Genomic DNA, 25679 nt, shown 5'->3' with positions numbered 1-25679 from the left:
CAGTCAGGAGGAACACTTTCCAGATGCTTCCAATCTAGGTACGAAGTTAACTGTTTTACTAACGTAATAAGTATTATTAATAATTATAGTAATGCGTCTGTATTGTTTCCTTCCATTTTAAATGACAGTGACATTGTGCTCGTTGTGGAATGTCTCGAAATTGAAATAACTACTGGTACTTACTATGTAATTCCCATTTTAGATCCTTTCGAGTAATAGCAGTTGTTTTTGTTTAGGAGATCGACAATCAGAATCACTTGCATGATGGTATTTTAGCAAACCTTTTCGGGAGAGCATGCCTAAAGATTTCCGAAAGGTGGTGCCTATGATGCTCTGCTTTCCTATCTCAAATTTTATCTGTGAGTGAATTGAGAATTGTAAGAAGTTCAGTAGCAGTTATCCTCTCACTCTTAATTTTCTTAATAAAATTACTACACATTTTTAGTCGAGACTTCAAAACTAAAGCCAAAAAGCGAAGTTGGGCTTTCAAAAAAAAAAAAAAATTTAAGATTTCAGGATATGACTTTCGACAGAGGAAATAGGACTTCAAACCAGAAAAAATAGAAATAACTCGTATCAACAGCTAGGAAAAGCGATACCGTAAAACGGGGTGACTTGATACGCTGGGGGGGACTTGATACGTTTTGTAAGTTGACATTTCGGAACTGAAACATTAACCTACAAAACGTATGAAGTCCCCCCCGCCCCACCAGCATATCAAGTCATCCCATTTTACGGTAGCCATCTTGTTTTAAAATGTCCAAGAATTGATTGGTATGGTACTTACTGAACATCTGCAAATTCACAGAATTCGTTAAGAGACTCCACGCGAACTGTATACATACATGAAAGAATCTTGCAGACAATTACTTCTATGCCAACTGGTAACAAGTCACTCTCACTCTGAATGCTGTTGTGAAGAATGCACAACACAACCCAGACCTAAAATGTTTCTATTTAAATTCAACTTTATTTTGCTGAAAACATTATTCATTGCTCCCTCCTCCATTAATTCCACCAAAACTTGGATTCGTATTATCGGCAAAAAGACTTTACCTGTTAATTTATATTTCCTGGGAACTTCCAAAACTACATCTGTGAGAATATCTGATCTATTTTTAAAAACGTAAAAAATACAGAGTGGCCCACTATCTATTATTGAACTTAGATTACATTTTCAGTCTCCTCATGAATTTCAAATTACCAGATTTTCATTTTCATCTGACATTACTGTTACTAATATAGATACTAGAGTGCATTGCTATATAATCAATCAATCATCTGTCAAAGTATCATTTTTACCATTCAATCTGTGTTTTTTTTAATTTTAATGGGTAGTGATTTTTGGGGCACTATGTATGTAGATGTTATTGTTATGGAATGATAAATATACACAAGTCACATCCTCAATTACTTTATTGTATATTAACTTGTCACTGACATATTTAAAACCATTTTATTAAGCAACTGATCTAATATCAGCATCACTTTCCACATTCTCATAATATATTAAATCTTATCCTAACTCAACTCTGCTATATCACAAAACTTGAAACAAATTCCTAAAGTGATTCATCTCGAATCTCACTAGCCATGCTTTTATGTTTTTAAGAATGAGTACAAGACAGTGAATATCTCATATAACAGTAACAAGTCACAATTCTTTATTAATTTCCACACAGTTTAATTTTGCTTGACATTAAACACAGCTTTCCAAAGTCTTGAATTTTAACAAAAAAAGTAATTTATTTCCAGAGTAAATCCCTCGAAACTGCAACTTTACTGCAGCAGCATCGTGACACAGGCTCCAAAGGAAGTTGTGGAGAGAAAGTAATGATATTAATAATACTGGTATATATAAGTCCATACCTGTGGAGTAACAGCACGTCTGGCCGCGAAACCAGATGGCCCGGGTTCGATTCCTGGTCAGGGCAAGTTACCTGGTTGAGTTTTTTCCAGGGTTTTCCCTCAACCCAATATGAGCAAACACACGATCTCGCAGCTCGTTTTATATGCATTATGTCATCCTATAATATGGAAGTCAACAGTAACATAAAAAAATGCTTACTTGGCTACATTCATTCAAAATTAATAGGTAAAATAGTTAAATATGTTTTCATTTGTTACTGTTTTCCATTGGTCAGTATGCGCATTTCTAATATTCATTCATGTTCCTAATCTCTGATTTCCACAGTCTCCAAGGATAGGACCCTAGTTATCCCTTTGGGTGGACTCTGAGAACTGATATGAAAGATATAGACTTCGAACACATATGATCTCGCAGCTCGTATTATATGCCTTGTCATCCTATAATATCGAAGTCAACAGCAACATAAAAAAATGCTTACTTGGCTACATTCATTCAAAATTAATAGGTGAAATAGTTAAATATGTTTTCATTTGTTACTGTTTTCCATTGGTCAGTAAGCACATTTCTAATATTCATTCATGTTACTAATAAAGTCTTTTTTATATCACTTGTTTTTCAAGGCAATACTGTGCATGTGAATTTTAGAATACAACATGCATTTGTAGGGCTTGAGAATTACATTGTTATTAGTGTTTGTCAAACGTTGTACCGTGGTAACTAATAGAATAAAACATAATTTATGCTAACTGCGCACTTCCACAATTACAACTTTTAATAACAATGAGAGAAATTTAGCATATATTTTCCTTTATAAACCTGCTGCTGCTGTTGATAACTAGATTCACAACATTTCATGACTTTAAAACTGAACTTTATCTTGAAATAGGCACTCTTATTAAAGTGTTTTATTTGTTACCCTGCTTTAAACAGGATGTTGCAAAAGGAACTAATACTTGCACATATTAATTCAATTCTAGAAATTGCACCGAAACAATACAAAAATCTCAAATTCTTTAAGATACAATGTTGAAATCATGCTTCCTATACATCATAATATGTATGTGCATCTCCTTAGTCGAGCATTAGTAATTTGTTCTGATTATATATAATACAACTGTATTTCCACTACTATTTAAATAAAGGCAGCTTGCGTCATATGAGATTTATAACAACTTTATAAAGCTATATGTTAAACAATAAGCAATTTATAACATATATTCTTGCCATATACTTGAAGCAAATACATACACGTAATAACACGCAATAATTTTTTTTTTTATATAAGACTATTTACCTAAATATAAGTCGTTCCATGAAAGAATAAATCTGTGACAGCATCTTAAAAATAATAATTCTTGAAATAAAACATAACAAAATTTGTAAGTTAATTAAAGCATTAATTATGGTAATTGATAAAATGTCATTGTCATCTGGTCTGATGAAAAAAAAAAAAACTTCGATTCAGGTAAAAGCTTTTCAAAGCATAAAAATAATCATGTTTCAACAATAGTTCTTGTAAACTGTGTAGAAATTTTTCAATACTCTTCAGATTTTAAGAAGACTTTACACTCAGTGGAGGAACTTACAAAAAGGCAAGGGCCTGTCGAGAAGTAGCATTTATTTCTTCCTGAGTGTAACGTATAAATCTTCTGAAAATGTGATACTAACTTACTGTTTACTACAATTTCAAAATTGTCTTAAAACCCTTAATTCGTTATTAAAATATTAATAGTTAAGCGTTCTTTATCAACGAAACTTTCAGTTTTACATTATTTCTAAATAGTAGAATAAATTAGTAAAGAGACATGCAAGATTGTAACTATTTATGGTACCAAGCCACATTTAAATATTCCTTAGGTAACAATAAAGGTACGTACTATCAAATTAGTTATAAATCACAGTAACAAACACCATCAATATCCATGTATTGTATCTATATATACAGATTGATTTGTTTCAATACATATGATGGACAGTTGTTCCCCATATACCGGTACTAAGAATTATTAGAATCTTTATTTTAACAATATACAAAACTTAAATCTTAAGTTCAGTAAAATGTCTGTAAAATTACGAAAGAATCTAAATACAAATCTTTGACAAATCAGTAACGGCCATAATGACAATTATTAGTATTTGAGATGCAACATGGCTTGGCACTTCATAAAATGTCGTTTAAGTGCATTTAATGTACAGTGTATTGAGGATTTTGGTGTTCTGTTCAATTAACTTATTATTATAAGTTATTACCATTATTGATAGGTATAGAAGCACTGTGCTTTTATAGTAACAAAATACGTAAGGCTTATCATATTAAGGACAAAATTCTCACGTCATTAATTACAATAGAGAAAAACAATATGGAAGAGCAAGAAAGAAGAGTCTAAGTTAGCTTAAGTTAATATCTACAAAGAGATAAGACAAAGAAATATTGTAACCGTTCATTCATTAATTTGCTGTAGTTCTGAAGAAGTACCACACAGACATCTATGTAACTTTTCACATTTGAAGTAATAACTAAAAATGCATAATCACAATAAGTTTCGAAAATGTTCCCTATCATATGAAGGAATCAGATATTTATTGTCATTTCAGTATTATGTTCAAGGGAAATTTTAAAAATTATCTCCATCATCAAAGAATTGAAAAGGAAATTTCGACTATTCAGCAATGAAGGAAGAGGTTTACACAGAACCGAATAATTCAGAATGTAAACTCACAGATGCCTGTTACTGCAACTTTTAGAATTAAAAGAAAAATGTAATGAAGTGTGATAGAGGTACTTACATTTTTCAGTTTTAATTTCATGGTTCATAATTTCATTACACTTTTACTTACAGATTGCAAGTTGAAAAGAAGTGAAAAGAAAAATAATAAGCCAGATAAATGGGGTCACCCATAACGAAGAGAGGGAGAATCAAACGGAATATCCAGCATCTATGATGTGTTTAAAGTTTGAGTTGAGAAGCATAACTGCCATACGAGATATTTGTAAGTTAAGATTTCTGACATAATGTTTAGAATAGTAAGATGGAGTGTTAAATATATCTTAATTTTTAATAGTTATTTTCAGCTTTGCATTTCCACTAAATGCAAACAATGTAAATAATTAATACATGTACATATATTTTACATCAGGATACTTACATAAATACAAACTTACAATACTGAAGAATATAAGAGGATATTTGATAAGAGGATTTAATTAAAACTGGAACTGACTGCTCTGACTTCCTGACTTTCAAGATAAAAATGTCATTTCCAAACAGAAATACTGTATAATGCGTGGTAATTAAAAAAAATACTTCAAGAAAGGAACCATGTTAAAAGTTTTCAACTTCAATTACAATTTTCCCTAAAAAAAAAACTAGCAAGTTTTCTGTTACAGAATGGTTCTTGAAATGTCCAATTCATTCTCGTATATTACTGAGATACATTACATGTTTCTCAACATGATACTGGTATATAATTTATTGAACGGTTACAATATTTAAAATGCCAGTAGTAACATCTACTAAATCAGTGATTCCATAAATTAGCTCAGGGTTGTTAAAATAAGAAAAACTTGCTAAAATATAAATAAAGCCTATGCTAAAATTCGTCATTATTGGAACAATCTTGCTCCTGAAATATACATTTCGCATAAGAAGTATGATCTTTATGTTAAACTCGTTTTATAATTATTCTCTTTATTTTTAACAACCCTGCATTAAGTACTGAAGAAATAGTAAGAAATAGCAGAATAAATGTGAAAGGAGATGATTACAAATATTTACTATTAACTCTAATTTCACTTGCTTCCCCTTCACTATCATCATATTTGTGAGGCAAACTCACCTTGCAGCAAATCAAGAATGACCAGTACAGCCACTTTGAAAAACTTGTGAACATAATTTCTGAATGCAACCTAGATTCTTGTTGGCACTATACTTAATACAGAAAAGTTTACAATAAAACCTACCAATGAAATATTTTGAGTACACATTTAAAGTAATTTTCAAAATCCATAATTAAAAGCGGTACCTACCCAAAGTGATACAATCTAACTGCTATTAATTTGAAACAGAAAAATATGCTAAATGCACTCATATATATTGTGCTTCCATAAACAAAACTTAAGATTTGCCCAATTTTTTGCTATCTTATTTATACAGACACATTAATAATTATTGTCTGACTAGTAATGTAAGATTCAAGACACAATATGCAATAGGAAATTGATTGGTTTCAAGCCGAGCATTTGTTGACTGGTTTTATGCTCTTCTCGAATGGTCTTGGCTTAAACGACATTAATTCTGAATTTACGCATGTTGTACAAGTTCATACGTGAATGTTACTAACATAACATGCACTTTATTAAAAATGGTAAAATTAGCGTAATTTGAAAATTAATACAGAATGGGAGACAAGACTTACTTTCCCTCTCTCTCTCTCTCGTTTTTTTTTTTTTACCGAAAGCATGACTTTACTTCTATGTATGGACGCCCATCAAACATAGCAAATTTTAACTCCTTTTAATCTAACGTAACAAGAATAAACTGAGTTATCACAGTTTCGTTAGTAATGTAAATTAGATTTATTTAACTTGAACACTATGAAATTTGTTGATATAGAATGAAGTGAACAATTGACACTAAAAAAAATATGTATCTTTTAATACACATCACATAGCATATCTGCTGTAGTTTAATTCTTTTCTGTGACTGCGGATTTTATTTTTATTTTTGTGTGTCAGGAACCTTCATTTGATACATCTTAACAAAGACAGAGAAATGAATTGCAATGGAGAAAGACCCTGAGTTAAGATCTGAATGACTTTTACACAGAGAGGCAACTGTGCAATCTCAATTTACTGCAGAGAGTCTGACAATATCGCTTCATCATAACACTATACGAAGTACACCACGTAGAATGTCACGATGGCTAGAAGGAAGAAAGCAAGTGTGTAGCCAATCATGATGCGGGCCACTTTCTGCTGCTCAGATCTCGTCAGCTGCTCTTTCCTTCTCTTGCGCTTCTTGGGTTTTGAGGTCCCGATATCTTGCTGCATGAGGAGGAGAGGCTCCAACAGAAGCAAGCTTGGTGCCTCAGGCAATGGATAAGGCTCAATTGACGAAAATGACTCCTGAATATTTGCTCGCAACCCCGCACTGCGGCCATGTTTTAAGGAGTGCTCTTCTGGCACCATCACGAGATCCTCTTTGGGAAGAGTACCAGCTCTCATCATTTCAGGGACATCACAATCTGGCAGCATCTCATAATCATCTGAGATATCCAACATATGGAATCCTCCTTTTGATTTGTTCTTGGACGAAGAGAAAGCTAAACTGTAAGATGATGATGATTTTGATAATGAAGCTCTTTTAGAGTCAGTTGGATTTCTAAGACCTTCTACTTCTTGGTGATCTTTATTTTCAAATTCGGAATCTCTTTTATCAGAGGATCCAGGTAACAAAGGAAGCAGTGGATTATTCTCCTCTTCGTCCCTTACAAGTATCGATACATCCTTTCTATGAAATGTATCTACAACTGCTGGAAATACTCCAACTATTGGACATTTCTTATCAATCTCTCGTAACGACACCTTCCCATTTAAAGGAACTCTAGACATTAAGTTTCTTATATCCCTGTGAACAATTTCTGTTACCTGACTCTCAACAATCGAAAGATCATAAGCCACACTTGCACTTTGTTTGTTAGGTAAGTGGTTTGTCAACATAACATTACTTTCGTTTGGCACAATGCATTTAATGATTGGCAGCATTCTTTGTCTATGTACTGAGTCTCTAACACTACAAGCTTTTGTTGCTTGATTTTGATTTTCAGATAATAAAATTCCAGGGTAGATACCGTACTTCAGTCTTAATGAATTAAATATAGGCATGTAGGCTGGACGATGTGTAGGCTTCTCGTGTTGTGATACTGGCAGTGTAATTGTATTGAAACTTGTAAAAGGTTGTGGATAAACTATTCCGTTTAAAGTCTGACCAAACTTAAAATACTGGTCGCTATAGACAACCTGCTGGCCAGATTCTTGTGTCAGAGCTGCGCTGGCCTTTGCTGCAGTCAGGGGGTCTGAGAGGATCGCGTGTGAAGTTGCCCCCTTTGTAGTACTATTTTTTTTAGTCTTGTTTGCACACGCGAGGCCAAGTCAATTATCGAGTGAATTCAAAATTATTGGCTGCTGTTCTTCTAAGCGACGGAGATCATGTAATACCTGTAACAATAATACAAACATTATTTATAGTGCAGTATGAGAAGCTTGATATTGTTATTGGTTAAACTAAACAAATTTATAATAAATGGCACTAGTGAAAAGGAGCAAAGCATGAAAAGTTAAAATAGATGTCTCCTGGCTTTCTGAAACTGTTTCTCATCGAAGTACTCCTGAGTACAGAGAATTTATGCAGTTCGTCGATGTTCATTACATTGTATGAACGCAAAGATGAAAGCATAATCTTGTAAAAATTCCAATCATATGGAGCTGGGAAGAGAAGCAGTCAAAACAGGTCAATAATTTCCCTTTGGGGATTGTCACGAATGGTAAACACTTGTGTTTCTCCTGGTTCTGTCTTTTGTTAGTTTTCAATTTATTTCTTAAATTTGTACATATCATGTCAATGATCTGTCACAATACAGTAAACATGACAGCAGTACACGGTAGAGTGCTGGTTTTGTATTCAGCATGACCAGTGTTCAATCCAATAGATAGACTATCCAAATTTCCAAATTCCCTACTTCGTCAATTTAGGCCTACCTAAAAATGTCCAAATCACTTAGAGCAGTCGTCTCCTTCACAGACATTATGTACATATAATTTTAGCTCTTGTGCTTTTGAATCATTGCTCATTCCATTCCCCCCCTCCCCCTTTGTTCGTTAGAGGTCTTTATGGTCTTACAGGACATTACATTGCACTGCACTAGACATATACTGTATCTGAAACAATTAAGTTAGTCAACAGGGATACCTGTTCACAAAGTATGGAGAAACATTATGAGGTGAGAAACAGCTAGTTGGTAATTTTGCATTGGTCAAAGTTCTTTTGCACGATATAAATCTAATAATCGCCTAAAAATAATATCAAAAGTATGTCTGGAAGGAGAACAGATGGGCTTCAGAAAAGGTCACTCGTGCAGTTTTAACAATTTTAGTAGAAAAATAATGTTAGAGAATCAACGAGAAATCAATCTACAAACGTAGACAGCATTTCTTTTACTTCTAGAAAGCTTTTGATTGCATAGATAGTTCTAAACTATTAACAGTAACGTCTAACAAAAGTTACCCTCCACATTTGATACTGTACAAACAATAAAATACACAAAAATAACGTTTTACAATATAATCGCAGGTTCAATGTTAACATACTGAAGAAAATAGGACAAAAAAGGTAACTGGGGACTGTAACCAAACAATGAAGTTGTAACAGTTGAGTAATATATTATTTTGTTGGCTTACAAGCAAAACACAGTAAATAAAAAATATTACTTCCGAGAAAAAGGCGTATATAATGCACATAATGTATGTGTATAAACTCAGAATTTGGTAATAAAATACAAAGAGAAAACAACTTACTGATTAACTTTGTAACATCTGTACTGTGTTAATATGAGGAATTTTACCGGCTGACTAGTTTCGAAGTGGTATTCCTCATTGTCCAATGCCTAGTAAAGATCCCGTGCTATCTTTTGGTTTCCTGTTGTGGTGGGATGTGCTTATGATTGTGTCGAAAAGGGTGTGTTTTGAAATTGAGCTGAGTCTTCAGGATGTGCTGGGGGTGTGTTTTTGTACACTCAACTCAATTTAAAAAAAACACATCTTTTTCGACACTATCAGGAACACACCCTACCACAACAGGAAACCAGAAGATACCGCAGGGTCTTCACTAGGCTTCGGACAATAAAGAATACCACTTCGAAACTAGCCAGTTTCTCAGAAGAAATATTTTCGACTTAATGAGTTTTAACTTAGAGAGCATGATAGTAATTGTTCAGATTGTCAATTAATATAGATAAATACAATATAATATTTGTTACTCAGTCAAATGACAAATCAAAGTAAAATAATGACTTATATTATATGGTCATTAAGTTTTATACACATAAATTACATATTGCAAACGTTTTCGCCCATTCAGGCATCTTCAGGCACAATTATACAATATCTCAATATCAAACTGTATAGTCATTACATTGGTGGTAGATGAACGTTTAAAAGTAATGATGTATAACATCTCCATAATTAAAAATGTAATATTACAGGTCATAAAATTAAAATATTAAAATTGGAAACAACGTAGTGTTTGATTTAAACTTCATAATATTCTGTGAAACTCTTGTTCAGTAGAGTCCACTGAATGATTCTTCAAAATTTTGATTTATTATTTCATTACAGATAATTACTTCAAACATAGGATGTTTCATAGTGACCTATACAGTTGCCACGTTCAAACGACGTGAGTACTTTCATCATCCATCCCAATCGTACTTTAAAATTGGATAATTGCCATTTCTATTTTATATTTATATATTTCAGATATAATCCATCAATCATTGGACTCTGCTGAACAAGAGTTTCACAGAATATTATGAAATTTAAATCAAACACTACGTTGTTTCCAATTTTAATATTTTAATTTTATGACCTGTAATATTACATTTTTAATTATGGAGATGTTATACATCATTACTTTTAAACAGTTCATCTACCACCAATGTAATGACTATACAGTTTGATATTGAGATATTGTATAATTGTGCCTGAAGATGCCTGAATGGGCGAAAACGTTTGCAATATGTAATTTATGTGTATAAAACTTAATGACCATATAATATGTCATTATTTTACTTTGATTTGTCATTTGACTGAGTAACAAATATTATGTGTATTTATCTTAATGAGTTTTGCTTGTAAGTCGACAATTTGTTGAAGTTTCCAGTATATAAAATATCGTGTGTTATACTTAAGATTACTTTCATTATACTACTATTGAAACATGTATATTACTCGTATTTTCAGTCTTATTTAAAATGTATTGTATTTTTCATCTTCATTTATTGAAAAAATACTACTGTAAATGCCTAAATGTAACTGCTTGCTCTAGTACCATAACATGACATCGTATTTGCTATAAGCTATATTAAGATGGCTGTGCTGAAGTACATGTTTGTTGAGTCAGTATGATGGGTGACAGTTGAGGTGAAAAAAATAGCTGCACTCTTTCCGTGTGGCTGGCATGTGGTCTAGGAATAGAAATTGGAATAGCATAGCTGCCACATTAGGTCAATACAAGGAATATTGCATGGCATTGTAATATATAAACATATTAAAACATCAGTGAGAAAAGCAGCAGCAATATACACTATTTTCTTTTCTACTCGATTAATTTAATTTAATTTTTAATTTTAAATAAACATTTATTATAATTATTACAATCAGAAAACCACAAAAATACATATTAAATGTAACAGAAACAAAGATACATTAAAAAACTATTATATACATAAAACAAGAATGAACATCTACGTAAAGATATTAATATTAATATTAATTAAGAATGAACATGTCAAATTGGAACAATGTGACTAGTGCATGGGAACACTTGTGAACCTTTGTTGTGCTAAACTCAAAGCTTGCCATCTCTAAATCGTCATACCAACTATAAAAACAAAACAAAACCTATAATGGGAGACAGATAGATGAGATTCTGAAACTTTCTCTTTCCCAGCTTTAGGAAATAATACCAACACTGCATATCACTTAAATTATGGTTTCATACCTCAAGGAGACAGCCCATGCTCCAGGCCTGTGTGCGACAGCTGTCTCTGCAGTACGCCCCATCCTTATTAGTCAATTCAGGCAGACCCCTCCAGGGAGAATTCTGCAGCTCCACGAAGTGGCGTGCCAGTACAGAGCGTGTGTTGGCAGCTGTACGCCTCAACTCTGCCTCTCCGCCCACCTCGCGAGCAAAATGCAGACGGGCACGGAGGAAGAAGCCAACTGGCCACAACCATTCCTAGCATCACATAGAAAAACATACAAGGAACATTACAAGATTTTCTACATTATTACTAACATAGTATCTCGTAATTAGGGATTGTTAGAACAGATTACATCACATTTGGGATAACAGTTAAGTCTATATACAACCCAAATTGTTGGCTTTTTGTATGCCCTAGTATCAGAGTTGCCAAATTTGAAAAGCAAAAATGCAGAACACTTTGCATTCCATCTAATGTTAAGGTAGAAAGTGGGACAATGAATAAAAAGGTAGGACATATGCGACCAAAGTTGGATGTTTGGTAACCCTACATACATTGAGTTCGGGCTAGAGATATCAAGAAATAAAAGAAAAACCTGACTTAACCATGAGAGTAATTAATTGAACATTTGTTTTTTTACAACAGTTCAGTATATCTCGATGTGAGCACCTCTTATTACTCTGCAAATGTCCAAACGATATTCCAATTCCCTCCAAGTGTTTCGCAACATTTGAGGTGTTATGCAGTCAATTGCTAACCTGATGCGTTGTCTCAATTGTAACAAATTTTGGATTGCGTGTCAACAACATCCTTGATGAAACCCCAGGCGAAGAAATCCAACGAAGTCAGATCAGGAGACCTTGGTGGCCATGCTTTGGGTCTGCCTCTTCCAATCCAATGACGAGGAAAATTTCTATGAAACTGGTGAAATCATTGTGATAATGTGGCGGAGCACCATCTTGTTGAAATGTTGATCCAAAGAGGATTTGGGGCACAGCGAAATTTTCTAGTGTATCAAGGTAACTGTGCCCAGTCACAGTTTTCTCTAAGATGAAGAATGGACCAATAATTGCATTGTGCATTAACCTCAACCAAATATTAACTTTTTCCGTGTCTCTTTGATGTTCCACTACAGCACGAGAGTTCTCAGACCGCCATATGTGACAGTTATGGCAGTTACCTTTACCACAGAGATGGAATGTAGCTTCATCACTAAATACCATTTCAAGATATGAAGGGTTTTCGTCAATATGTTGCAGAATTTCAGTCGCAAAATTTTGTCTTAATCTTCTATCGTTCGGCTGAATGCGGTGAAGAAGCTGGAGCTTGTATGCATGTAGTTTGAGTCGTTTATGAGGAATGTCATGAACAGTTGATTTGGGAATCTGTAACTGATGACTAGCACGTACGCACATACAGGTGGAAGGTGTTCTGTGAGGGTAAGTTCACAAAATAAATCTTTATGATAACAGATACATTTTGCATTGTTTATTTTTATTTAGCGGGAAATCGGCTTAATTTTCTACAAAAAATTGCAACATCGCAATAAATTAAATAGCACTTGCCAATATCAGATCTGTTTCACAAGCTCACGTCCTTGATAAAATATCATTATTACGATTATAATTAGGAACAATATTTTTTGTAATGTTTCAAGTTCTAACAATCAAATTTTAACTATATGGTTAGAACTTTGGGAATGAACTGTCACTAAGACATGCGATTACCATGCTTCGATATTAACACTTTGCTAAAGGTCATGAAGAGAAAACAAAGTAACGACAAAACTAAGTTATCAGTATGTTTGTATTTCAATTTTTTAAGGGTAATTTAATCCAACGGAGTTTTACAATAATAATATTATTAATTCGAGAATAGGCGACTCACAGGTCCTTGGTGATAATTAAATCCATGGGCTAGCTTTCCATCTTCGGAGTCATTGCCATTGTCATAATCGCCATTGTAGCTCCAGTCTGCCGGATCCAATGTCTTCATACCAAGAGGGCCTAGAAGTAATTCCTCGGCATTCTTCAAAGCTGTCCAAGCATGAACTGGATCAAACATTTCTGGCGCCTATAACAAAATGAAACAAAACAGACTGCTGACTATTTATAGCACTGATATCATTTGATATTGTACAGTGATAAATTACTGTTGCTTCCTTTTACATCCAGATAAAAACAACAAAGATCTCTCTAATTCAGTCAGTGATTTGGTGTTACTATCCTTGCCTTAGATCTGAAGTAGCAAGACATGTATCAGAAAACAACTATGGAAATGACCAATATGCTGTTTGCACACAGCAGAGTGCATGACAATAGTAGAAGAGGACTTGTTCCGTGGCCACCATGGTCTTACACCTCTCGACTATTTTGTACTACGAAGGGTATGGTGTACAAGACTCCTGTACCATCCTTTTTGTGCAAGAGAAAGCTATCTTCTTACCAAACCCTCTAACACTGTCACTAAAGTCAGGGAAGTCGACCTACAACTACCTGTCAATGCATTTCTTTATGTAAGAGATAGCTACCATCTCACCAAAATCCTATAATCTTCTCACTTAACTTGGGGCTGTCACAGAACTTGTTGGTACTGTATACATCAGAAGAGGATCTTATTGCACAAATCCACTCAGTGACTGAAATACTTCGCATACAACCACATGTCTTTGACCATGGCGTCAATCTCTGCACTGCTGATGTAAGCTCTGTAATCAAGTTGGAGGTCGACAATTCGAACTCCTTTTGTAATTTACAGTAATGCACACTGTAACGATCTTGTTGGGTTGTTGGAGGTTTCTTAACAAAATATGGAATGCACACCCATCACCATATCTGATGCATTGCCATATTTTGACACCTCACAGCACCCAAACTATGTATTTCCAGATATGAGTCCCTGCTTGATAAATGATCAGTTTGCTGTCCTGTACAACATACTAAGAGTTGTCAGTGTTATCTTGAATCACTCTGTATAAGTAGCCTATAACATGTTTTTCTTACTTATTTAATAATGCTGTATAAATTAATAGGTTATTTAGCATCGATGAAATTGGTAATAGTGAAATGGTATTTGGTGAGATGAAGCTGAGGATTTTCCAGATGATTACCTAACAATCGCCTACATGTGGGGAAAATTTCAGAAAAGACTCAACCACGTAATCACCCAAGTGGGAATCAAACCCATGTGCAGCTCCATATCAGCAGACAAATATGCCTGCCCCCTGAGCTACTCAAGTTGTCCTTAATCTTGTTAATTGGAAATTTAGACAGTACAGAAGGAATATTGTTATGAATATTTTATCTTATAATGTACAGTAGGCAGCTTATAATGCTATGGTTATAACGAGTTTCCTCTACATGCATAATTCACATGATTACTCACTGCGACCATCGCTATGGGGAAGTTAGATCTGAGCTGATAGTCCGCCCAAGGCTGTCCTGCACCACAAGAATCCTTATAGATACCACGGCGATGAACTAAATCTGGTCGAGATTCAGTAGAAGATGGTGTTACAGGCACATAAAATTGCTTCTCGAAGTTGGAAGCTATGCGCTCTTCCCACTGTTTGTATGTCCAAGTCGTAACAGTGCCTGAAATGAGGAAAACAGGTCTACTGGAGATACAATTTTATTGGCAGTATTACTGATATCACAAATACAAGTTCAATGTACCGTACATTTCTAGAACAGTTTCTGATATGTGTTCTATTGCACTGCAATAGTCTCTTATTATTGATGAGGGAGTAGTGTTAGTCGAATGTCTACTCTAGAGCATCAGCTTTACACACTAGAGATAAGAGTTAATTCTCGTCTTCTAAGGGATTTTTGTAGTGCACAAAGACAGTGTTGAAAAAAGTTTCTACAGAGTATTCCCACTTCTCCTGTCATTTCACAAATTATCTATTAACCATCATCATCGTCGTCGTCATCATCATTATCAAACTCAATCCAGAACGTGTACAAAGCAGAAGTAAACAGCCAACCAGTCATACAGAAGTAGCTTCCTCCTTAGCAGTCAATGTCTGCTTGTGTGGTAAACCCATTAAAAGACAGCTTAAATTCATGTATAGCTAATCAGCTGTTTACTTCTGCTCCATACACATCCTGGATTGAGTATAATGCAACTTGAATTCAGCTCCACAAGTTGAAACGTGGGCACATCCAAGACTTTGTGATCTACATCAAAGAGAAGGACAATAAGAAGAACAAGGAGGAGGATTATTAAAACGATAACAACAAGGAGGCTGAGGAGAGCTAGAAGAAGACGGGATACGTTCACAATAGACTTCCAGTATTGAGATGCCAATAAAAATTCTTTCTACATATATGTCATACCATCCTTATTTTGCCTCTTGACACTGTCGTAAGGAAATCTCCCCTCACTGTGCAGCTTCGCCAACCAACAGAGAGCAGCTTTACTGAGTCCCACGAGTTCTACTGCGCTGCCATCCCTTGGTGTAGCAGGCTTCCCTCTGTTCCCAGCTTTCTCACTTGATCCCATTTTGTCCATCCAGGTACCACAGTTCCATATGTTACCACCAAACACAAAACCTAAGTAAAATGATACTTACTTCAATTAAATTAAACACACACATTTCATGTACTGAAATATGTACTGTTGCTACATGAATGTAAGATGAACTATGCAAACCTACAAGGTACTTTTCTATTACAACATTAAGTGTGACACTCTTGCGATGGGGCAGAATATTAGAAGAAATGAATTTTTATTTATTTTACTAATTAATACATACAATTGCTTACAGTCAAAATAATAAAGGTAAGCAATTTTAATATAAATTTAATTAAATATGTTTTTATTTATTTTACTAATCAATATATACAACTGCTTGCAGTCAAAATAATAAAAGTAAGCAATTTTAATATAAATTTAATTAAATATTTTAAATAACTTTATGTTTGCACAACAGCATATTGTGTAAGAATAGACTTCATTGTTTGTCTATATTTTACATGACTGAATTAATGTTAAACAATAAGTTTACTATATAAATAAACATTCAGGTCCAATCTTGGCCTAACTTACAGTTATTAAAATAAATAATTTCTTTCATTAACCCTTAAACTGGCAAAACTTCATTTCTCAGACTAGTTTATTAAACTGTGTCGGACTGTAAAGAAAACAACTATCACAATGTCCGTATTTTATATGTTGTGCAATATTATAGTATTGTGAAATTTTAATTTTCCTACCAATTTTTTTTCTATTGTTCTATTAAAATTATAGCATATAGCCTATTAACCTGTTGTATCCTATAGGATACTTTTCTATATTGTATGCATTATTAGTCATTCGGCCAGTAGCATTCAGTATCATTTAAGCTCTGCTTATGTTTAAATCTATTATTGGTACGGTACCAGTACCTAATATTAGCAGAGAACAGTCAGCTGAGCGTAGTACTGCAGTGCAATGAAGCATCAAAGCGTTTGATCAAGAATGGTGATAGCAGTACATCTAAGGAAAGTAAAATAGGTGATTGATACAGTGGTTATCATTTCGAAAAGTGAAGAATTAATTGAATTTGATGTAACAGTAGGGGATATAAGTGTGTGTGCAGATGCACCTTCGGATGTTTCAAACAATAGGTCGATCTAATCAGATATTCTAAGAACTCCCCTCTTCGTGAGGTAAGTCAGCATTTGTGAGTTTTTAATTACTCTACACATCATCCTAGAGTAGCATGTTGCATTGCAATTTCCCTGTATTTGTAGCTGCTTATTATTACCTCATTTAATATATTTTATATTAAAATTATGACATTTACTGTCATTGGTGAAGAGAACTGGTTGTTAAAAAACTAGAATGTCATCACCAGGGAAAGGATTTATATGTAAATACATATTTACTTATAAAGCTAATATAATTTATATTTTGCATTATCTTTATGTTTCACAATATGTAGGGTTGAAAAATCCTACTTTTATTTTCCATATTTTTCCATATTTTAGAGTTTAGTACATATTTTCGTTAATTTCCATATATTTTCCATATTTCATATAAAACAGTCCATATTATATTAGGTTTAACAATAAAACAAAACAAAATTCCATTAACTTTTAAAAATACATTTCAACAATAGAGATTTAAACACATGTTCAGTAATCCCTTTAACATCAGAGTTATTTGAAAATTAGCAGTCCTATCAACAATGGGAAAGTAAGTTACAAAACTGTATTAATTTAATTTAAAATTTTTAACAGACTTCAGTTGTGCAGCTCAACAGTTAAATGCCAGTCAGAGTACACATAGGTTCAGTTTTGTAAATCATACTATAAAGACGGTAAATATGCCAAAAGTACGTCATTCAGTCAATTTAAAATCAAAACTAACAAGTTACATTTCAGAATTTAAAGAAGATGGTTTATCAACTGACAATAAAATATTATTTTGTAATTTGTGTCAGTGTGCAGTATCATCTACACAAAAGTTCCTGGTGCAACAACACATTACAACTAGTAAACATCAGGCCAACAAACAACTAAATTCCAAGCAGAGACAATTGTTTTTAACACAACCAACAACATCGAATGTAAGATCTGAGTTTAACATCGACCTGTGCCGTTCTCTCATCTCTGCTGATATTCCTCTCTACAAACTAAAGAATAAGGTCTTCAGGGAATTCCTTGAAAAATATACTCAACATACAATCCCGGATGAGTCAACACTTAGGAAGACGTATGCTCCATCCATCTACGATGAGACAATACAGAAGATAAGAGATGAAATTAAAGATAGTTCAATTTGGGTTTCCATTGATGAGACTCCCGACAAAGAAGGTAGACTTGTTGGTAATGTAGTTATCGGTTTGTTAAGTGAACAATATTCTGAACGAATTCTTTTACATTGTGATGTTCTAGAAAAGTGCAATAACAAAACTATAGTTAAACTGTTCAACGAAGCTATGGGTATCCTGTGGCCAAAGGGTATTATGTACGATAATGTGTTATTCTTTATTAGCGATGCTGCCCCTTATATGGTCAAAGCTGGACAAGCATTATCTGTTGTATATCCTAAATTGACTCATTTTACTTGTGTGGCGCATGCATTTCATCGTGTGGCAGAAGTGGTCAGAGACAATTTCCCTAAAGTAGATTTGTTGATTTCATCAGTGAAAAAAGTATTTCTCAAAGCTCCCAGTAGAGTTAACGTGTTGAAAGAAATGTACCCTGAAATTCCATTGCCACCAAAGCCAATTTTAACTAGATGGGGTACATGGCTAGAAGCAGTTGAATATTATGCCGAACATATAGACTCTATTAACAATGTTCTCCTTGCATTGGACTCTGAAGATGCAGTCTCAATTGATACTGCGAAAACAGTTACCTGTGACATAAGTGTGAAGAATGACTTAGCTCACATTCAGCATACATTTTCATGCATCATAAAAACGCTCAAAAGTCTCCAAAATAGGCACCTTTCACTATCTGAAAGTTTTGAAATTATAAATAGTACTGTGGAACAACTGAATCGTGGTAGAGGTAAAGTTGCAGATGCAGTAAGAGCTAAGGTGGACACTGTACTTTCAAAAAACCCTGGATATGAAGAACTACAAAAGGTTGTTGCTGTGATGAGTGGTGAATCAACAGTGAAGATTAACTTGGACTTATCCCCAGCAGACATTGTGAAATTGAATTATGTACCAGTTACTTCTTGTGACGTCGAACGCTCTTTTAGTCAGTATAAATCTATCCTCAGAGACAATAGAAGAAGATTCACTTTTCAGCACTTGAAAGAAATGTTTGTAACCTATTGTTATGGTAACAGACAATAAAAATTGTGTTTTGTTGAAACTACATTGGAAGATAAGGTACGTCCATTATATTTTTTGTTTAGTTTGATTAAAATGTACCAATATTTAACGTACATAGTCATTTTTTTATAATTTTAAGTCCATATTTAATTCCATATTTTGGTAAAAATCCATATTTAATTCCATATTTTGGTAAAAATAACTACATATATATTTACATATTTCATATATTTTTAGTCCATATAAATCCGTTCCCTGGTCATCACTGACCTGCCCACTTATTACTACCGGTACTTCCATATGGTTGGAATCTCATTGTTCTCTTCTGGTAGATAGGAGTAGGGAAAACACCTCTTTGTATTAGTGCTTTGTTCAGTTTGTCATTCAATACATTTATGACTGCTCCAACTATGTTTATGATAAAGAATTTATAAGGCCTGCCAACCACATGATGATGATTCATTTCACAGGACATACTTTGCTTGCCAGTTCTTATTTTTAACCTACTGTGGTAATATTTTAGGTAAAGGAATAATAATCTTCAACTAACCAGTTTCTGGATGAACTCCAATTTGATTGTTGAAGCCTTTATCTGTCATATGAGCATCAATGTTTCGACCAGCATTTCGTTCTCGGAAACAAAGACCTTGAAAATGTACTGTTAAGGCTTCCTGAATAACATCGTGTAATGGTTGGTCCTGAAACATGGATATCAACATGGATTTTAGATTTTGTTACTTATTAGTTATTGAAATTATGTCTCTCACGTTATGGTATGTAGCAAATTAGGAAGCTGATAAGTTTCAGCTAATAAGTACTATAATATATTTTATTACATTACCTCCTAGATATTACAATGAGCAAAGAATTACAGAAAAGCGGAAGAATATTGAAAAAAAGCAGTAATAGAGAAAATATTAGGTCCACTGTGATTTAGAGTTTCTGTCTCCAAACTAAGTAAAATTTGAATTCGTCATATAAGTCAGTTAAGACAAGAGTTTTCTCAGAGAATTCATGTTGAGAACAAAATTACAATGGTTTTATTTGTATGAAAATCCAAATGCTTGATTTCTTGTACGAGGAAGAGCTAACATAATATATAGGAGGTAATGTAATAAATATATTACAATTATAAACCAAATTTAACATGGAAACCACAAGGAAAAAGGAAATGACAAATTGAAAAAGAAGCTGGAGAGAAGAAACAACTAGGGAATAAAGGATACAGATGTGGCTGATGACCTATGAACATACAGAGAGCAATGGATATTGGAAATCGGAAGACTTGAAACATTATAAAATCAAAATATGTGTATCTATAGACACGTACATGTACAAAACTTAATGTGAAGTGGGATAGGTTAGGATGGTATCCTAGCTCAATTTAAAATGTCTTCAAACCACTTTGCTTATTTTTGGTAGTAATAATATCAACTCAAATTTTTTTTACTTTTTTCACTTATTTGAAAACAATTTTAAAAATTGTATTATATACTTTTTTTATCAAGTGGCAGGTACTTGACTTTGCGTCATTCACCCAGGCATACTCATTTAGGAGAGACTTGTCAAAGCTGTTTGCAGCTGTAGGTGGTGTACCCTTGAGAGGCAGACTTCATAGCACTGCATGATAATGATTTATGGAGCAATGGTGGAATGTCCAAGCACAGTCTTCGTCCATCACAAATTCCACTTTGACCATGGGGATTCAAAATCGAGTTACCAGCATAGAATGACTATCTATTTGGTTAATGGTGTGTCAATTACTTTATACTGAACATGTGATAATATATTGGAGGATATAATGCTTACAATAATATATATATATATTAAATTTCATGTGGTGCATAATGTGAATATTATGGGCAGGACCAGATTTCCCAGTAGGCCAACTAGGTCATGGCCTAGAGTGCTTTCTAAGAGGAGGCGCACGAAACTTACGGGGTGGGGGGGTAGGTGAGGGGGGGGAAGACAGAAATTAAAAAGGAGAAGGAAAGACTGTGAAGTGTGGATGGAAGGGTGCACGAACGATGAGGGGGCAGATTTTAATTTCGTAATCTCCAAAATATTGAGCAATATTAGTAGTAGTAATAATAATAATAATAATAATAATAATAATAATAATAATAATAATAATAATATTAATAATAATAATGTTTTGCTGTGACAAATTCTTTGAATTCCATTCGTCTAACAATATAGAAAGAGAGTGAGAGAGATTCAATTAAAAAGCTACTGGTGGTTAATCAGTTACAGCTGCTGGCATGGCAAGGGGCAGGAGGTGACATGTCTCTGCATTGTTGTGTAGTGTTTTGACAAACTTATCGGTATTAGTAATTAGAACATTTATGTCACATGTACTTCTATTTATTCTCTTCTACTACTATTAAAAATTAATCACAAGATTGAATCTATATTAATTAAAGCTGTATGAAATGTATATATGAAACATGTATAGTTATCCGAATTACTTTATATTTCGTGCATTGTTGTGGACTACAAAACTGTCGACATTCCAAACTTCCAATCCACTGGTAACGGTCAGTAATTTAATTCTTAAGCATCGATGAATTTGTAACACTGCACATTCACAGTTCATGTGTGTTTTACAGTTTTTATAATAGAGCTTTTATTTGGTTCATGGCATAGTCGTGTAACAGGTTGTGCTTGTATCAGTGAATTATATTTTCTTTATTTGGGGGGACGGACGTTTTAATTTTCACAATGAATGAAAAAAATTAAATGGGACCAGGTTTGTAAAACAGCAAAGCAGCGAGTTGAAAGAAAAAAAGAGAAGTTCAAAAATACCCAACATTACTTCATATTCTGGTTCTCAAAAACAACAACATACATGCGAAAAACCAATGCCCACAACATCCATGAAGAAATGTTGTGTGTTATGGCAGATGAAATGTGGGGAGTTGTAATTGAACAAATTAAACCTTTCAAATAATTTTTTATAATCGTAGACTCTACACCCGATATTGACATGTTGATCAACTAACGTTTATTTTCCATTATGTGTTATCTGATGGAACACTCAAAGAGAGATTTCTAAAATTTTTAGCTAATCCAGGACAGAAATCAGAAGACATGAAGAATGTCAATCTTGAATTTATGGCAGAGCATGGCATCAATATAAGGAATTGTAGAGGCCAGCTTCTAACATGTCTGGAATGAACAATGATCTCCAAGCAATCTGAAAGACTTCATGCTGTTAATACAAAACTTAAAAGTGTAAATTTGGATGTGAATTTGGTTAATGAAATGTATGCATAGTTGATAGAGTACTTTCTGACCGACAGTAGATGCGACCCTCCATTCATATTGGGGATTGAAATTGGATGATGCAGCTGCCTAACTGTAAAAAATCAGGTGTCAAAAAAAAAACTATAACTTGTTCAAGAATCATTTAACACACTGTGAAGCACTTCAACTAAATAAAAGCCTTACATTTGAGAAGCAAGAGAGAAAATAACTCGATTGTTAAAGCAAGAGCATTAGATATCTAGCTACTTTCAAAACATGAGATCTATTTATAATTACTTTGAAAATAACGTTAAAATGGTTTTAGAAGAAGACAAAGAATATCATTAATTGATGAACTAGTGGACTTACTCGTGTTAAATATTAATTATATTCAAGTGTTAAAAGTGGTGTACGCAAGATTCAAAAATGGAAAGAATATCACTTTGACCGCAGCTATAAGAGGAAGAGGTCAAACTTGTTGGACGACGATGATGATGATGATGATGATGAATATACTGTGCCTGAGATGAACAGAAGCGAGAACTTCCGAATTAACACATTCCTGGTAATAATAGACAAATTAATAGAACTGAAAAAGCATCAAGATGCTATCATGAACTCATGCGATTACTTGGATTACTTACGAAATTCCCTGAAATGAAGTCTCAAGAAATATTAAACAGCACAGACATTTTGGTAAACACATACAAGGATAACCTTGAACTTAAAAAACACTGTTATGAAAATGCAGAGATTTCAGCAAGCCATGCATCTTTGTTGACTTGGTTAAAGGAAAATTACTTGTGTATGTTTACCCAAATATCAAGATCGCCTTAAGAATGTTTCTATCAACATTAGTGTCTAACTGCAGCACCGAAAGATCCTTTTCAACTCCAAAGCACGTAAAAAACTCGTTTGCCTCCACAATGACCCAGGAGTAACTACTGAAGGAACAAATAATAATGTTGGCAGTGTTAATCTTCGAGTGCCAAAAAGAAGTGGTACACAATGCTATAAGGAGCATCAGACAGGAAGACAGGAAAAAGGTCTGGGATAAAGTATATGTGAAATATGATCTAGTATAATGGAAAAAGTTGTTGGAACTGCAATAAAAAATATAGGTGTTGATAGCGACGATTCAGAGAACGAATTTTTATCACGTAAAATGGATGAAAACGCGCGAGATTGAAATCATACTGTGTCTGATGCCACCAATGCACCTCGACGGACACTGCTGATGGGGTAGATATTGCCAAGGAAGGAGTTGACACGATTAATGTAGAGTACAAAATAACACCATGTGAATTAATGTTTTTAATTCCCCCTCACACACGAAGTTAATTCAGTGCAGTGTTCCATTAATCATACCATCGAAGCATACAATACTTCCTGTCCTGTGGCCAATAGGAGCACACATAAACATACACATGCATCTCTCACTCGATCGGCAATTGTAGTTGAATCAAGTAATACAATAGTTAGATTAGTATAGTACAGACATTTTTTAAAATTCGAATACCTTTATACCTACTGTACTATATTCTTGTTTCTGTTTGTTTATATTTTTATAAAACTATACATTTATTAATAAGTATGCCTAGTGTTTAAGTTTACGAAAAAATGTGCGATTCTGAATTGAGCAGGGGGAGGGGGCGCTGAGAAGAAGTTGGCCTTGATTAAGGGTATGTCAAAATAGATAAAACTTCAAGAACTATGTTTTGCAGACAAACACATATATTATTAAATGTATGCTTTAATTAGGACCGGTATTATTTACATGAAGTTGACAACTTATACCACTTGCAGCAGCTATGAAACATTTAACACACTTGCAGCAAATTGAAATATCAGAGGGACAAAATGGGAGAAGTAAAAGAACTCAAATGGCCAGTGTGGCAGTACGAGTAGACCAACACAAGTAAAGGAGCTAAATTTAAGATCTTCTTTCCCCAGCACAGACAAAAATAAAACGGAATATTCACATGGCTGCTGAATTAACAGCTATGATAACTGAATATAGAAAAAAAGAAGTCGCACTTACGCAGATTTGGCATAATATACGACCTTACTTGCCCATTCACAATGAAAGCCTAAAAACTCCTTGTTGCAATATGTCTGCCAATAGATGCCAATTGAATTCTGGGTTTCCTATCTATGTTTGTTTTATTTTAGTTTCAGCAAAATTAATTTATCGAATATAATGCGATACAGTTATAGAAATAAAAGAAAATATATTCCTGGTTTTCATGTCTAAAAATACAATATAACAAAGTAGCATATTGGAAGTAATGAAATTATGTTACTTTTGCGTTCTTTGAGTCAAATTACGGTACATTAAAGTGTTAATTTCGGTCGACAATCTAGGTACAACAGACAAGAAGACTACCATCTAACTCACACACAAGTTTGTGACCTGACTCAGTAGAAGTAGCCATAACTCCCTTCTCCCTTATCTCAACTGACAGGTCAGGTTCAATAACAGCAATATTACAATGATCGCTCACAAACCTTTGCTACCAGTATCTTTGCTCTACTGTCAAGTTTCGTAATCACTACAACAAACTAAGAGTATTTTTTAATAGAGGGTCACAATGTAACCATGTCACCCTAGGTAGAACCATCCCTTCATCTAACATACATATGAAAGCACATAAATGTTCAACAATGTCAGTAATATAGCTATAGTCCCGTCGCTCTAATTTCCGGCAGCCAATCGCGTCGCAGGTCGGCTACATTTAAATGTGTGCATCTTGGGATTCGCTTATGAAGACGTTATTCATTTCTTAAGGCTCGATAAATACTTAATATAATCGCCCGCCATTTTGGCTCTTTCGTTGGCGTTCGCAGAAAGCACACGAATATGTTATTTGCCGCTCAATTATTTGCTGAATTACAGTGTGTTTGATTTATTATCATAGGAGCTACGACATGATAATGTTTAACGGTGTGGCAAATAGGTTCCTCGTATGGTAGCTCGGGAACGAAAGAACAAAAATGGCGAAAGATACTACCTACCTAGACTTTATAGAG

The 25679-nt window shown here is 33.9% G+C and overlaps 1 protein-coding gene across 8 annotated transcripts in view; it reads right to left on the bottom strand.

The window, feature by feature from the left end:
- Positions 1–1398: 1398 nt before the first annotated feature.
- Positions 1399–25679, bottom strand: part of LOC138714891 (glycogen debranching enzyme) — a 94256-nt gene continuing 69975 nt past the window's right edge. For all 8 annotated transcript variants that reach the window (XM_069847142.1, XM_069847136.1, XM_069847135.1 and 5 more), the window contains 6 exons: positions 19954–20101; positions 15967–16182; positions 15014–15222; positions 13517–13702; positions 11647–11883; positions 1399–8087 (listed from right to left, as the gene is read on the bottom strand). In XM_069847142.1, coding sequence (XP_069703243.1) covers positions 8022–8087; positions 11647–11883; positions 13517–13702; positions 15014–15222; positions 15967–16182; positions 19954–20101 — 1062 coding nt within the window. In that variant the 3' untranslated portion in view covers positions 1399–8021. The remainder of the gene's footprint in view (positions 8088–11646; positions 11884–13516; positions 13703–15013; positions 15223–15966; positions 16183–19953; positions 20102–25679) is intronic.

The sequence above is a fragment of the Periplaneta americana genome, chromosome 15 (genome assembly GCF_040183065.1).
Source record: "Periplaneta americana isolate PAMFEO1 chromosome 15, P.americana_PAMFEO1_priV1, whole genome shotgun sequence".
Classification (NCBI taxonomy): domain Eukaryota; kingdom Metazoa; phylum Arthropoda; class Insecta; order Blattodea; family Blattidae; genus Periplaneta; species Periplaneta americana.
This window is presented reverse-complemented; position numbering and strand designations above follow the sequence as displayed.